The sequence below is a fragment of the Leptodactylus fuscus genome, chromosome 1, assembly GCF_031893055.1.
Source record: "Leptodactylus fuscus isolate aLepFus1 chromosome 1, aLepFus1.hap2, whole genome shotgun sequence".
Lineage (NCBI taxonomy): Eukaryota > Metazoa > Chordata > Amphibia > Anura > Leptodactylidae > Leptodactylus > Leptodactylus fuscus.
This window is the reverse complement of record NC_134265.1, coordinates 44,089,060-44,104,234: the sequence shown is the minus strand read 5'-3', so window position 1 is coordinate 44,104,234 and position 15,175 is coordinate 44,089,060. Positions and strand designations below refer to the sequence as shown.

General features: G+C 41.4%; 1 protein-coding gene across 9 annotated transcripts in view; it reads left to right on the top strand.

Annotated features, from left to right (window-relative positions):
- Positions 1-15,175, top strand: part of PDE4D (phosphodiesterase 4D) — a 919,557-nt gene that overhangs the window by 901,120 nt on the left and 3,262 nt on the right. For all 9 annotated transcript variants that reach the window (XM_075269766.1, XM_075269764.1, XM_075269765.1 and 6 more), the window contains 8 exons: positions 1,628-1,721; positions 5,657-5,829; positions 6,771-6,869; positions 7,039-7,203; positions 7,956-8,055; positions 11,520-11,674; positions 13,836-13,958; positions 14,720-14,902. In XM_075269766.1, coding sequence (XP_075125867.1) covers positions 1,628-1,721; positions 5,657-5,829; positions 6,771-6,869; positions 7,039-7,203; positions 7,956-8,055; positions 11,520-11,674; positions 13,836-13,958; positions 14,720-14,902 — 1,092 coding nt within the window. The remainder of the gene's footprint in view (positions 1-1,627; positions 1,722-5,656; positions 5,830-6,770; positions 6,870-7,038; positions 7,204-7,955; positions 8,056-11,519; positions 11,675-13,835; positions 13,959-14,719; positions 14,903-15,175) is intronic.

Here is a 15,175-nt window from a genome sequence, read left to right as displayed (position 1 = left end):
GGCAGTTGGCCTAATTATTGTTGGTTTGACAATCCTTAATGTAGAAGGTAGCAGAAGGTAGAAAGGAAGTGATCAATACCGCAGCTGGCAGGCTAATGACTTCCTCTCTTCTCCACCTTGAGTGAGGTACATTAGGGATTTTGGTGACATAATGTGGAGATTAGCCGGCTAGAGAGGTGGATGTGGAATATTAATTGGCACAATCTGGCTCTTGGGGGATCCTGTAAAATCTAATCCTAATTCATAAATTTATTGAGGAACTTATATCACTACGTTATGTCTTTCCATGACATTTTAACGTTTGTAGTCAGATACATGACCAGATAACCTGAGTCTATTCTTTATTTAAACTCCACATTGTATGCTTAGATATTACAATTGGCAGAAACCCTGATGATATTTTTATCTCTTCTTGGTAATGGAGGATAGATGATAAGAACGAACACTTAGAATTTCAGTAATAGCTAGATCTGAGGTCATGGTTACAGATGTATCCTTCCTAACCTTTCCTCTTGTATGTGTGTCGTGAGATGATCAGCTTTTCAAGATAACGCTGTTTCTCAAAATAATGCCTCGCAGTGTTATGTGATATGTGTCTATGTGTGGCCACTCGCAGGTCTTCCAAGGCTTTGGTTAGCATGGTGCTATATTGTATTGAATTGATTTTAACTAAATTAAAACTACGGAAAGGTTGTAGGGATTTGCAAAGACTGCCATAAGAGCCAGGGACAAATGTGTCCCTTCTTATCATTCCTCTTGACTCAATATATTCCAACTTGCATGGCCTGTCGTTTTGCAATACTCTGTCAGGAGTTGTTTATGCTACATGTGTCTATATACTGCCATGTAGTGGTTGTCATGTGCATTGCATCTTGTCAAAGTTTTCGTTATCATGTCCTGAGATTGTATGAATTTTGTGTCACAAGTACTTAAAAAATTTGCAGAAGGGTGTAGGCCTTTCTAGGAAAGACTCTGACTCTTCTGGTCACCTTAAAGCAACAACTTTTTTAGGCATCAATAAAAAAAAACATCCCAAAAATGTAGAAACCTGTCACGCATTTCATGTCATTTTAGTTGTCTGACCTATGTTGTAAATTCTTTAGTAAATTTGCATCATTTCACTATGCATGAGTGACAATACATAAAACCTTAGCGAAGAACACGTTGTGATTGTGACAAACTTGGAACTTCTTCACTTTTGTTCTTGGTTCAATGTATAAGATGATAAGAAGTCACCAGATGATCAGTTTAAAATAATATATGATTTTGTGATATTCTGTCACAAGATGTTTATCTTGGGCAACACGGTGGCTCAGTGGTTAGCACTGCAGCCTTGCAGTGCTGGAGTCCTGGGTTCGAATCCCGCCAGGAACAACATCTGCAAGGAGTTTGTATGTTCTCCCCGTGTTTGCATGGATTTTCTCCCATTCTACAAAGACATACTGATAGGAAAAAAATGTACATTGTGATCCCTATATGGGGCTCACAATCTACATTAAAAAAAATTAAAAATTCAACAAATTTATTGTATCTCCCCCGCCATTTTGATACCTTTGCCACATTTGTCATGATACATTGTAGGAAATATTGGACCATATGTATTTATTATTCCCTATTTATTTTACAGTTCAAGAGAATGCTCAATCGGGAGCTCACCCATCTATCGGAGATGAGCCGGTCGGGCAACCAGGTCTCGGAATATATTTCAAACACCTTTTTAGGTAAGAGGAACCAAGTTTTTGTTTCCCCCACCTCCTATTAATTCTGCCTATGTTTGTATGCAGTACAGCAATCCTGCGGAGGTGACATCAAGCCTGCTTTACCTGCTGTCAACATGTCATCCCCTTACATAAGGGCGGCTTATGTCATCCGCAGAGTAGATTCTACCCAAGCACTCCTTTGTTTTTGTCCTTTCCTGTTAATTGGCATCCCTGTAATTCCCAATGCATTGATGTTCTATGAAGGTTGCTGTGCAGAGCGTTATAGCCAGAACACTGTGCGTCAGCATCACAAATTAACCTCTTCACCCCTGGAATTGTCATTGGTGATTTGTATGTTGTTATGCATGTTACGTATAAATCTCCCTGGACGACATTCTGTTCTGTTTGAGGCTATAGCTACATGCTCACCGCAGAAATCTATGAAAAATTAGTATTACCGTAGTAAATGATCACATCTGCCAATAAGATGCATTAGTTTTTTACTTTTTGGACGCTGGTTTATGTTGTGGGCAGGTGACATTGGGGGAGGGTTGAGGGTTGATAAATATGACACTGTCAACATCTGAAAGAGAAAATACCCTGCGTCCAAACAGCCGCATGGGGGGCGGGGAGCCATGGATTCCCCCTGCAATGTATACGCATCAGCTTGGAAATCCCTCCAGGACGTGACTAAAACCTTCAAGGAGAATTCAATGTGATTCGCCTGTTTAATAGACCTGAAACGCAAGGCAGAGAGGTTTCCCCATAAAAATAGCCGCAATGAAATGTGTAGACCATTAAACGTTAAATATTTTTGGAAGTCTAAATAAAAAATTTTTGGAAATTTTAAAGATTTTCTCAAACCGTCTTAGTGATGACAGTATGGTAATACGTCCATGAATATAGGAACTTTCTATAGTCACAAACCCGACCATGATGTCCTTATTGTGGACAGGCTGTCAGGCAGGGACATCTTTAGGAAATCCCAATGAATTCGGCAACGTCTCCAGCTCTCCGACATCTCTAGACTTGCTTTATTTCTTTATATGGGATTTCCAGTTGTGAAAATCTCTTTATAGTCCCAGATGACAATTTACCAGAAGATGATTCTTAAAGCCCTCCTTAATGATTTGCTGTCCGTTTGATGCTGTAGTCGTAGCATTAAGACATCCCCGGTGCCCTCATTTACTGACTGGTAATTTGTCAGCCTAACAAATTACATTAATAAACCCGAGTGATATAACAAGCATTAAAAATTACAATATGAGGCCTCAAATAAACCGGCTAGCTGAACGGCCACGATCCGGGAAATATGTAATTGATATTTCAATGGCTTCCCTTGGTCGACAGAACAAAGGGGGCTGAGGGAAGCTCAGGGGGGGAGGGCATAATGGCATTACCAAACACAGATGCACTTACAGATGTGCCCCATCACATTTTTGCTCATTGATGGGGGCAAACCCCACCGATGATACATTGATGACTTTCATATTTCTAGAAAACCTATATAGTCATCTATTGTGGGTGGAAGGACTGCCATGTAAACACTTGGTAGGATGAAGCGTTACTCATCTTCTAGTGCAAGAAATTGGTTTCCATGCATTTCGGCAGATGCTGGGACTCACTAGAAGCTCCTGAGCTCTGATACAAAATCTGTAACAGGGTCCCCACTTACCATGTACTGTCTATAATACTGGTGTCTTATTATACTGTATAGAGGCCTATGGGCCCTTCAGCCTCCAGGGCTAGGTAGTGATTCCTCTGTAAGCCCCATTTGGAGCCATTGCATTCCAACTTTTTCCAAAATTGACCCTGACTCCATCTCCACAGCCCTGCCGTTCACTGTAGTCTAGAGAAACCTTGAGATTTCCTAGTACAATTTGAAGATCCATCCAACCTAAGTTGGGCATAGAGTTTAAATAGCTGTTGGCAGTATGCTTCTCCCCCACCTTCTCGTCATATACAAGTGCATGCTTGGTTCAGCCAGGGGTACATGTATTCTTCGTAGAGAAAGGAGAATAAACTGTTGATAAACCACGATGGTGACTATGGTACCTCGAGAAAAAACAGATGGAAGGTGTTGAGTCGATCATGCTTGACCATGTTTTTTCCATCTGAGGTTAAAGTCAGGACAACACCATACCCATTAGATGGTCGGCTGCCAATCCTCTTGAAACCAGCGGGATTGACTGACCTTTATCTAATGTGTATGGCCACTTCTAGGAGAAATCGAGATGAATATCCTGTAATCTGATTATTCGAGGTTGAACCAACGCAGTGGGTGACTAGCACTCTTTAATAGAACGTACAGAACATCATGTCCTACCATGTACATGGATCACGTCCTAGCACATACACATGTCATGTCCTACCACGTACGTCGGTGATTTCACAACACACCGGTTTTGTCAATGAGGGAACATTGTGATTGAGAAGCATTGTGTTTCTGTGAATGAATCTGATACGGCTTTGTTCGATTCAAGCTCGGCTTTCATCTTGCCCATCCAGGATGCATAACTAATGGCTTCTTTCTGCCTGGCTGAATCATTTTTGTTGGGGGAGCACTAGGGAATCCCATGGAGTGTAACAGCAGATGTGAGCTCTTTCAGACATGTTTGTGCTTCCGCATGACTTGACCTGACACTTGTATTTAGGACTTTCCCTTTTGATCCGTCTGAACTGTGCGCATCCGCCTGAAATGATAAATATCAAAGGGTGCCCCCGTACTGAATTATACTGCAATTATTTCAGTAGGGTCTATGGGCTTCTCCTATTTTCCTTATTACTGTGTAGGAATATACAGTACCTTCTGTATCCTTTCATTACAGTTATAATTTACTGCCTATAAGTCAAGATTCCAGGGACCATCAGCTCGATGACCTACATTGTCTCCTGTAGGCTAAAAATATGACTCCCAATCTAAATAAAAACATTAAAAAAAAACTAATCTGTCAGAATGCATTATAATGGCAACCCAGCCAACCACGGAAAGCAGCATTGACAAAAAGCCTCTGCTTGCTTGGACTCTTAAAGGGCATCTCCACCTTATTCATGCAGCACAATCCGTACAAGTCATTGATTTAGAATTCTCAATGTAATTGTCACCTGTGTGGTCCATAATGAAACCCATGAGCCATTTATGGATGAATTTGGATAAAATTGCTCCTCAGAGAGCCTGTCACGGGTTTGAAAATCCCAATGACGTAAATCATCTGATAGACGCTGTCACCCTGAGTATTTTGGTGTCTTTGTTTATACAAATCCGTTCAGCCATTCCCAAGTCCTGTCACTGTTGATGCAAATTAGGGTCTACTAGCCAAGTGGGCCAGAACTCTGACATTTATATGAGATGGGAGCTATATGTGCTGTATGCCATGCAATGTTACCGCTCCCTTGGCTAAAATGGCTTATATCTTTGGAGTGGCTGAATGAATTTGCTTGACTAAACACTAAAATACACAAGGTGACATCAGGTTATTTATGGAATTGGGCTTTTCAGGATTGAAAAGGATCCCTTTTTGAAAACAGTCCCCAGCCATAATATGATTACAGGGCATCTGTTTTTATAGCAATCAGCTGTAATCTGTTGTTGAATCAAACTACAGTGCCCCCACAGGGGAAATGAAGTATTGCACACTACCTATCAATATGGTAGCCATATAATAGGTCATTGTGACGGAGACATACCTTCAGTTTTTGGCTAGAATAGAGTCATGACTACAAGGATCCCTACCCTCATAGCTCAGATACACATCCCCTTAAAAATAAATCTTCATCCAGAAATGGAAATCTAATTGCCACATCCCATTCATCCAATGTCCACCATTAAAGACCCCCCAAGACTGGGAAGGGAGAGGAGGCCGATGTTGAAGCCAGTCAATAGTCACTGCTTGTGTCTTTCTATACCTTGACTAGGTGACTTATCAGAGGAACATAAATTGTGCGTGTATTTATAGATAAACAACATGAAGTGGAGATGCCGACGCCGGCCCAGAAGGAAAAGGAAAAGAAGAAGAGGCCCATGTCACAGATTAGCGGGGTGAAGAAACTAATGCACAGCTCTAGTCTGACAAATTCAAATATTCCAAGGTTTGGAGTCAAAAGTGAAAATGAAGAATCTCTAGCCAAGGTGAGATATCGTGTGTATATATTTATATTTAATTTTTTTTTCAATTTCTGACGGAAATAACGAGACCAATATTTTATCAGAAGAAATCCCCATTTGGAGGTGACTTCAGAGCCGATAACTTTCCAATAAGGTTTATATGTTATGGGTTTATTGACAAGTAGCTTATTAGATCTTATTCCATTGGGTGCAGTGTTGTCTGTAGATAGAGGGTCGGCCAAGGAACAGTATCAAAAACTGCCTAACTGTTCGGGGAAGGTAATTGTCCATGTAAATTTAGACAGATATGGAAAAATAGTGACAATATTCATTATAATTCTGCTTATTGAGACTCTGCGGACATGTCTATTTCTGTAAATTTTTGTATTTTTCATTACATAACATTTCGTGAGCATGTGGCTCCTACATAAATAGACAACTGGGCGTTACCAGTTGAGGGGGATGTTCCTAAACAATCCGATCAGTGTTGACAGTAACACCTCCCCCAACCATGTCCACGGGAATGGTAGCACCCATTTTATTCAGCAATTTTCAAGAGGAATGGCACAACGCAATGTAATCTGTAAATATTGTACGGAGCCAGGTTATAAATATCCTTTAACTTAATCGACAAGCCGTAAATTCTCCATATATGTTCCCTATTCCCTTACCACTACTTCTGATGGAGCACTGCTTTAAAAAAAATTTCTGTTCGTCTTGATAGCTATTTTTACTCATTTTTAATATTTTTGGCAGCACAACGTCCTTTAGATTGGTTGCGGTAATTAATTCATGACATCCTCCTACTCACCATGTGTTCTTTGAACTATCAGCAATGATGGCACTAACAGAATGTTCCAGGCGGTGTGTACCGAACCTCTAGCGGAGAGGAACTGAGAACTGAATCTTGTGGTTTATCCAAAAATGATAATCGCTCTCTGCTTTTTTTTTGTCATTTTACTTAGGAACTTGAAGATGTGAACAAATGGGGCCTTAACATTTTTAAAGTAGCTGAATATTCTGGAAACCGACCTCTTACAGTCGTCATTCATACGATATTTCAGGTAAGGTTTGTTTTTTTTTAATGAATTTTTACTTATTTTTGTTTAATTTTTTTTTTATTATTACTGTTTCCTCAGTTGCAAAAATGTTACATAAATTTTATTATATTTTAGTTCTTTTTCACCTTTTTTAATGACATTTTTTGTATATATATATTTTTTTTATCCCCAGGAACGAGATCTGTTGAAGACCTTTAAAATCCCAGTAGACACTTTAATTACGTATTTAATGACTCTAGAAGATCACTATCACGCTGACGTCGCTTACCATAATAATATACATGCAGCGGACGTTGCTCAGTCTACTCATGTGCTGCTATCAACCCCTGCTTTGGAGGTAAAAAATTTTGGGGAAGAAATTAAACTTTTTGGATCTAAATCAATTTGTATCTAAAATGAGCCAAGCAAATGTCCTCCTCCTACCACCATGATGTTTGAAAGGCTACTTAAAGGGATTTCCATCATCCTTAGAATAGATCTTAAATATCTGATCGCTGGGGTGCCAGGGCCACTGCATAGATCAGCTGTCCAAGGGTACAAGGGTCCGTGTATGATACTGTGGATAGATCTGGAAGCAAGCAGCTGTGTTCCCTGTATAGTGACTAGGTGACATTATTGCAACTTTGCTCCTATTGACTTCAATAGGAGCTGAGCTACAGTAGCTGAGCTACAGCATGTGGCCCCTGGGATGATCTGCTGGGTTCCACTCCTGACAATTAACCTGAGGAAGGTGCAGCCAGCTAGGCAATGCCTCTGCAGCAGTTGTAGTGTTATGTCGTGGCTATTCTAATGCATAGCCAACTATGTAATACAAGGCCGGTGGAGTCTGCCAGAATGGGTGACTCCGCTACAGAGCGGGACCCTTCTTTGATGTCCATATGTGCCCTACTAGGGAAAGCGGGCTCATAAGAAAACCCTCCATTATCAGAGCTCTGTCTTTAAAAGTGGCCACTCTGTTAGCCTGTTTTAGTTCCCTTTATCCACCATCTCCATCATTGCTATTAGCATATACTTCAGTATATAACCTGTTTATTCAGCTGTTGAGATAAATGGATTTATTGATTTGTATGTTGTTGTTTTTTCTTTTAGGCTGTTTTCACAGATCTGGAAATTCTTGCTGCAATCTTTGCAAGTGCAATACACGATGTTGATCACCCTGGTGTCTCCAACCAGTTTCTAATCAACACAAGTAAGTCAATGTGTTAATGTGTTTTTGTTATTACTGTTCTTCAGTACCATTAAAAAATGGCGAAAAACATTTTAATATAGCGCAAAGAACATATTTACTCAGTGCGTCCGGTGCCCTTTATCCTCTCGTAAACAGTCAGAGCAAATGTATCCTGTTTGTATTACTGCACAATTCAGTGTGTAGGATGCAAGCTATTGATCCACTCAAGTAAGAAACCAACCTATTGACTTATATAGGAGAGTGTTGTGGGTGTTCTCCGTGACTTGTGTAGTGTTTGCTATAAAGGGAACGGAGAAGCGACAATCTCCAATGTCCCCATCACCTGTCAATAGTGGATCTGTGTTATCTGAATCCAGCTTTAAAGGGGTAAGGCCACATAAAATATTTATCCTCTATCCATAAGATGTATGATACGTTGCAATCATTGAAGAGCGGGTGTATACCTAATGTTGCGGGTTAGTGTGTAGAAGATGGATCACGAGAAAGTGTGACACAGCTGGGAAACGGGACCAAGAGGTGCCATAGAGTGGCAATGAACTTGTCAGGGAGCTACGAGTCACAGTGAAGGGTTAGGCTGGTCTTACACGACCGTAGTGGTTTTTACGGTCTGCAACTTGCAGATCCGCAGCACTAAATTTGTGGTGAGTAGGGGGCTCACTGTAGATTATTAGGGAGAACCGCAAGAGAGAACCCAGGGCTGACGGACATCTTAGGCCGTGCAGAGGCCGGAGAGGATCACATGAAAGTGAATAGTTAGATATAAGCCACTGTACACCCTCAGTGTGACTATATCACTATAGTGGTGCAGTTCATTGATATCTATTTATTGCATTCCATCTGGACTTATTGCAAGTTCCTCCTTCGCCTTTTGCTCACCTAACAACATAGGAGAAAATACACAAGCAATTTTTTTTATAAAACATATTTACTTATTGCGCTTACTTGCATGGCACCATCCTATTCCGCAGTGCTTTACATATATTGACCTATATAGGACTCACCATCTACCCGGGAAACCTGGGGAGAACATGCAGACTCCATGCAGAGGTGTCCTTGGTCTTATATGAACCTAGGACTCCAGCGGTGCGAGGCCACACTGCGCTCTATCATTTTCTGACTGCTCCGCTCCTGGGGCTTACATATAGGTGGATAGTATGTTTGCGGCATTTTGTGTTCTATGTACCTAAATATAATTCTTGGATTTCGGCTGCGTGCCTGGTAACCAGAGGGATACCCTAGAGTGCACAAATCAATGCGGTGAGTCATCTAGCAAATGAGTGGAGAGAATGTCAGAGTGGAGTGCAGTATTATAGTATATCATGTACTCCGTTCAGATCCTTAACCTCTTCACATCATCAGGTTTAGTTTGTTGTGTACTTTCTGTGTGCTATACACAAGGTACATCGTGTCCACGGGATTCATTTTATTGTCCATCACTATAGTCATTTTTATTTCATATAAATTAGCAAAATACACACAATTCTTCAGCTGGAGTTTTTTTTTATATCTAATTTTTTATTTTTATTGTAATATTCTATTTTTTATTTATATTAATCAGTTTATTTAAGAAAGTTTTTCCAATTTATGGAAAAAAAATAGTTGAAACAATTGTTTTATTATTTGTCCTTTTTAGAGGAAGACAAATGATCTTGCACTGCTTAATAATCTAATATAAGTGCAGTTAAAGGGGCTCTCCACAAACAAACCTTAAGGCTAAAGCCCCAGAGCTTTTTTTTGTTGCAGATTTTGTTGCGTTTTTTTGAGCCAAAGTCAAGATGGCTACCAAAGGAATGGGAAATATATAGGAAGTTCTCCTGGCTTTGGCTCAAAAAACCGCACCAAAAATGCTGCCTTTCCGCAACATGGAGCCTTAGCCTAAATGGGTTTATAGGGTAGGTCATCAAATGAAGATCGCCAGTGGTCTTACATTGGAGCTCCCCATTGTCTTAGGAGACAGCAGTGTTTGGACTAGTGATGTGGCCTCTTCACAAACCCATCCCATTCATCTCACAGGCCATGTCTCCAATGCACATGGAGAAAAAAACATATAGTCCACAGCTCCCCAATATCAACGTGAGTCAGCTAGACCTTATAGTGCACGAAAAAGCACACCCCCGGCTGGGGCAAACAACATAGAAACCAAATGGAAAAAAATTTTCAGCACAAAGGGTCTTATAATAAAACTTAGCTTTTATTGAAAAAGCATAAAAACAGGCACCAGATATAGGAAACAAGAGGAAAAACTTACATAGTATGTTCCATAAGAATATGCATGTTTAAGTTGAGCAGACAAGCCTACGCGTTTCAGGACATCCGTCCCTTAGGCCGGGTTCACACGGAGTTACGTGCCGCGAGATTTGGCACGTAGACGCCGCGTGACCCTTTGCGTGCCGTACACGCTCCCATTCATTTCAATGGGAGCGGGGAGCGTATGCGCCGCGCTAGTTTGCGGCCGTGAATAAATGCACGGCCGCAAACTAGCGCGGCGCATACGCTCCCCGCTCCCATTGAAATGAATGGGAGCGTGTACGGCACGCAAAGGGTCACGCGGCGTCTACGTGCCAAATCTCGCGGCACGTAACTCCGTGTGAACCCGGCCTTACTCATGGCAATACCATCTTGTTTCCTATATCTGGTGCCTGTTTTTATGCTTTTTCAATAAAAGCTAAGTTTTATTATAAGACCCTTTGTGCTGAAAATTTTTTTCCATTTGGCTCCAATGCACATGGCTGCTGTCGCTTCAGTCGATCCAAGGGAATTCTAGGTTTTGGACCCCTGCTGATCTGCCATAAAATAGAACATCGACTGATCAGCCAAGAAACCCATTTAAGGCTTCCTCAGGGTCCCCAAGCTCTGGCTCGAGTATTTCCTTTTTTGTGCTGGAGAACTCCTTTAATAGTTTAATTGTTCTACCTGATACTGCCATACAATACACAATAACCCGTGGACCCAGCGGTCTTTGTTAATATATTCTTGTAGCCTAGTCGACCACCGGGAATATTCTATCGATTTACCAAGTAACAATCTGTTCATTGCTTTGAAATCGTGTCGCAAATCCTTAGCTCATTGTTCTATGACGGATTGCTCAACCTTATTAATATGCGGCGTGTAGCTGCCTGGCATCCTGCGGAGAAGCGCAGCTGTCAGTCATGCGGTGCCATAGAGGTCAGGTACTGGCAGGGGTCATTATATCTGTAGCAGGGTCTGTGGCTGGCAGCGTGCCTGGACCAGTGTGATTAAAGCTTCTGTTCCTTGATTCATTTAGGGTAATAAACACATGACACCACAGCTATCATTTATCACGTCAGACCTGTCCTTATTTATATGGATTCACGCTGCTTCATTGCAATTGAAGCAATCAGGCAATCATATCCTATAATTAACATAGACAAGTTTCAGCCATTTTTTTTTTCTCTCGTCCCCTGTGTTGCGTCTCTTAACAGCAATCCTTGATTTTCTTCCAGACTCAGAATTAGCCTTGATGTACAATGACTCATCAGTTCTGGAGAACCACCATTTAGCTGTGGGTTTCAAGCTGCTACAAGAAGAGAACTGTGACATTTTCCAGAACTTGACCAAAAAGCAGAGACAATCATTACGGAAAATGGTCATTGACATAGTGAGTACAGATCGGCACCAAACCGCACCTTCACATTCTGTTCGTTCCTAAAAGGACGTCACGTAAACATTGATATTGGGCAAAAATTGACTTCTGGAAGAATTTCATTTTTTTTTAGTCAAAGAAGCTAGGTGTGTAGGGGTGGAGAACAGTGCTAAAAACTGGTACACTACCTGCACTATATCTTTCCTGGGATTTTATATTTATATCCACAGATTAGGCTAGCAATATTTGATCGGTGGCGGTCCAACACCTAGCACCCTCATTGATCAGCTGTTGCTGGCACTAGACAGGAGTAGATGGCTCTACCTACTGTGTACTGGACATTATTGCTGCTCAGCTCCAGTGAACACTGCAGTACTCCGCCATTGCCACCACACAGTGTACTAAGCCATCTGCTTCTGGCTCCATCCACTGTATAGTCCCATTGGCAACTGAGAACAGCTAGTCATTGGAAGTGCAGGGTGCCGCAACCCCATTGATATCCTGGTCAAAGAAGAATGTCATGTGTGTGCCCCCACCTCCATGTTAATGTAAATGTAAAGGCCCTTACTATTTATTTTTTTCTTAAATTCAGATTTGTATCTGTGCCTTGGATATTATCAGCACAGTCTCCTGCCCTAGAGCTTTGTGTGCCACCCTACGTGCTTTGATTCTGCTCAAAATTCTCTTAGGAGAGATTAGATGCATAATATGACATTGGTGGAACATACAGTAGCACTATTTTTCTGTATGTGTATCGAACATACAAGGGGATTCCAGATTCAATGATTTGCCCCATATGGCTCAGTACAATTTGGAGCATGGACAAGCACTAAGGCTCTGTTCACATCTACATTGTGACTTCCATTTATGAAGAAAGACCCATCACACAGCATAAACCAGGGACACTGCTAGATCCCATTGACCTATTAGGGACAATGAAGGGCTTGTGGCAAGGTGTATGTTGTTGTACGTCATAACCCTAATGGAGTCTCCAACACACATGTGAACCTAAGCCTATATTTAGGACAGGGTTTGGCGCCATGTTGGTCTTCATTTCCCGAGTTTTCCTCTTCTTATGACTTGTATCTTTTACTTTCCCATATTATATTACAAGGATGTTATGCTAGGGATAAGAGTCGCTGTGAGAACCTTTCAGTCCGTGACGTACCAAGAAACATAGTTGTCAACCAGATTAAAAATAGGGGATTTATTTCTTGTACTTTAAGGTTGTTCACCCTTTGTGTGCTGTGTGCTAACATCCCTTGCAATCTCGATGGCTTTATCACAGTATTTCACACCCACTGGTTTAGAATTAGTCTCAGCATGCCTATTCCATTCTAGGACGTATTGCCGAAGCGGCCTGAGACTTATAGCTTTTCTGCTTCTATTTCCCACTATATTTTACATTCTCACTCTTTCCCTTAGTAACGAAAATAGTCTTCATCTTGCAGAAAGGTGTGAGAGGCGGGCTATATTCTCTCCTTTCTTCACAAGAACATTTCTTGTCTTCTGTGAGCTGTATTTAGATATAAGGCAGCAGAATCCACAAGGAACATCCAAGATTAACTCTGTGGACTCCTTACCATTGACTGATCAATATACAGCCTGCCTATATACACTGAAGCATCTTTGAGACGACCACCCAAAACTGCATCTAGAGAAGATGTCTAGTATGGAAAAATGAAAATCTGCCCCAAAAATTGTGGCCTAGTTAGTGAGGTGGTTTATTGCAGAGGCTTCACGGTATATAGGTCTGTTAAATAACAGGGAAGCCCCCACCGTTCACAGGTTCATATATAATCTGTGAGATCTTCTGGAATTTCCATGACCTACTTGTGGCGAGATGATGTGTGGAGTCCTCTCCTTATTCCCTTCCTTGCTGTCTCTGCCATTTTTCATGCCCAGCCTTATCTTGTATTCCTCACCGCAGCTGTGAGACAGGACCGCTACATTGCTGACACCCTAACAAATGACAGGCATAGTGAGCTCAGTATCTGCCCTTAGGACTTGGAGACTAATTTTGGCATTTCACTTGGGGCATGGGAAAACAAATTCTCCATTCAAACAACACAGGAGGTTTGAGTCCAAGCTTAGCAGCTGTATCGTCGTGTGTATATATGGTTTGTATATAGGACCGGATATGATTTAGTAATAAGATTTGCGTTCTGTCTTTTAGGTGCTTGCAACAGACATGTCAAAGCATATGAATCTACTGGCCGATTTAAAAACGATGGTTGAAACCAAGAAAGTGACAAGTTCGGGAGTCCTTCTCCTTGACAACTATTCGGATAGAATACAGGTAAGACTACATAGTCTTCATTGTTATTGTAAATCGGAATGATTACATTTATTGTTAAAGACAAGTCTGTGTAGAATGAATAAAAAATTACATCAGATAGAAATGTTTTGTGACTACCTTTTTGCAGGTACTGGCTCCTTATGTGCTAAAATGGTGGTCACCTATTTAGAGAGTCAGGTGATTGATAGGCAAACTAATACAACCCGCAGTATACAGTAGTAGACAGACAAAAGCGTTCCCCCTTGGGGCTACATGGTGGCTCAGTGGATAGCACTACAGCCTTGCAGCGCTGGAGTCCTGGGTTCGTAATCCCGCCAGGAACAACATCTGCAAGGAGTTTGTATGTTCTCCCTGGTCATTTTAAATGGCCACCATGTCATACAACATATTGACCATAGTGGTGATCAGCAGGCCATGTTTTCTAGGCTTAGTGAAATCCAAATATTACATTGCATGTTATAGATTCATGTTGACATTTGACAAGGGGCGTTGTAGTTTCCCAATAGCTGGAGAGTGCAGGTTGGAGAACTGTGTTATGTTACGGTCATGTTTTACCTGGTATTACCTGATAAGAGAAATATTATATGCTCATATATGGGTAATGCTGGATGGCTTCCTTATTTATCTAGTTCCGATTGAAGCTGCGCAACATGACTCTTCTAGACGGCTCTTCGCAGCTAAGAAAAGTGTAAATGAAACAGACAACTTGTGCCTCCTGTGTAATATCACAGCAGGTGACAGTGTTTTTATGTCTATTTTAGGTTCTGCAGAATATGGTGCATTGTGCGGATCTCAGTAATCCAACTAAACCACTGCAGCTGTACCGACACTGGACGGACCGAATCATGGAGGAATTCTTCAGGCAAGGAGATCGGGAGAGAGAACGAGGGATGGAAATAAGCCCCATGTGTGATAAGCACAATGCATCTGTGGAGAAGTCACAGGTAAAGTGTTTAGTATGTCAGCTATCCTGCAGAAAGTGAATTGCTCATGATCACTATAGGTCTACCAAAATAAAGTAATTATTTAGTCAATGGCGCCCAACAATGCTGGCCATGCACGTTAGGCTTTTGTCTCGCCCATTTTGCCCAACTATTGATTATAAACCAGTCATGACAGATGATACCCCTCATACCCCTACTCTGGCCATCTATTAATACAGAGCAAAACCATCAGAGACTTGCTTAGAGAAGCCTGGCCTGTGGTGACCAATTGAC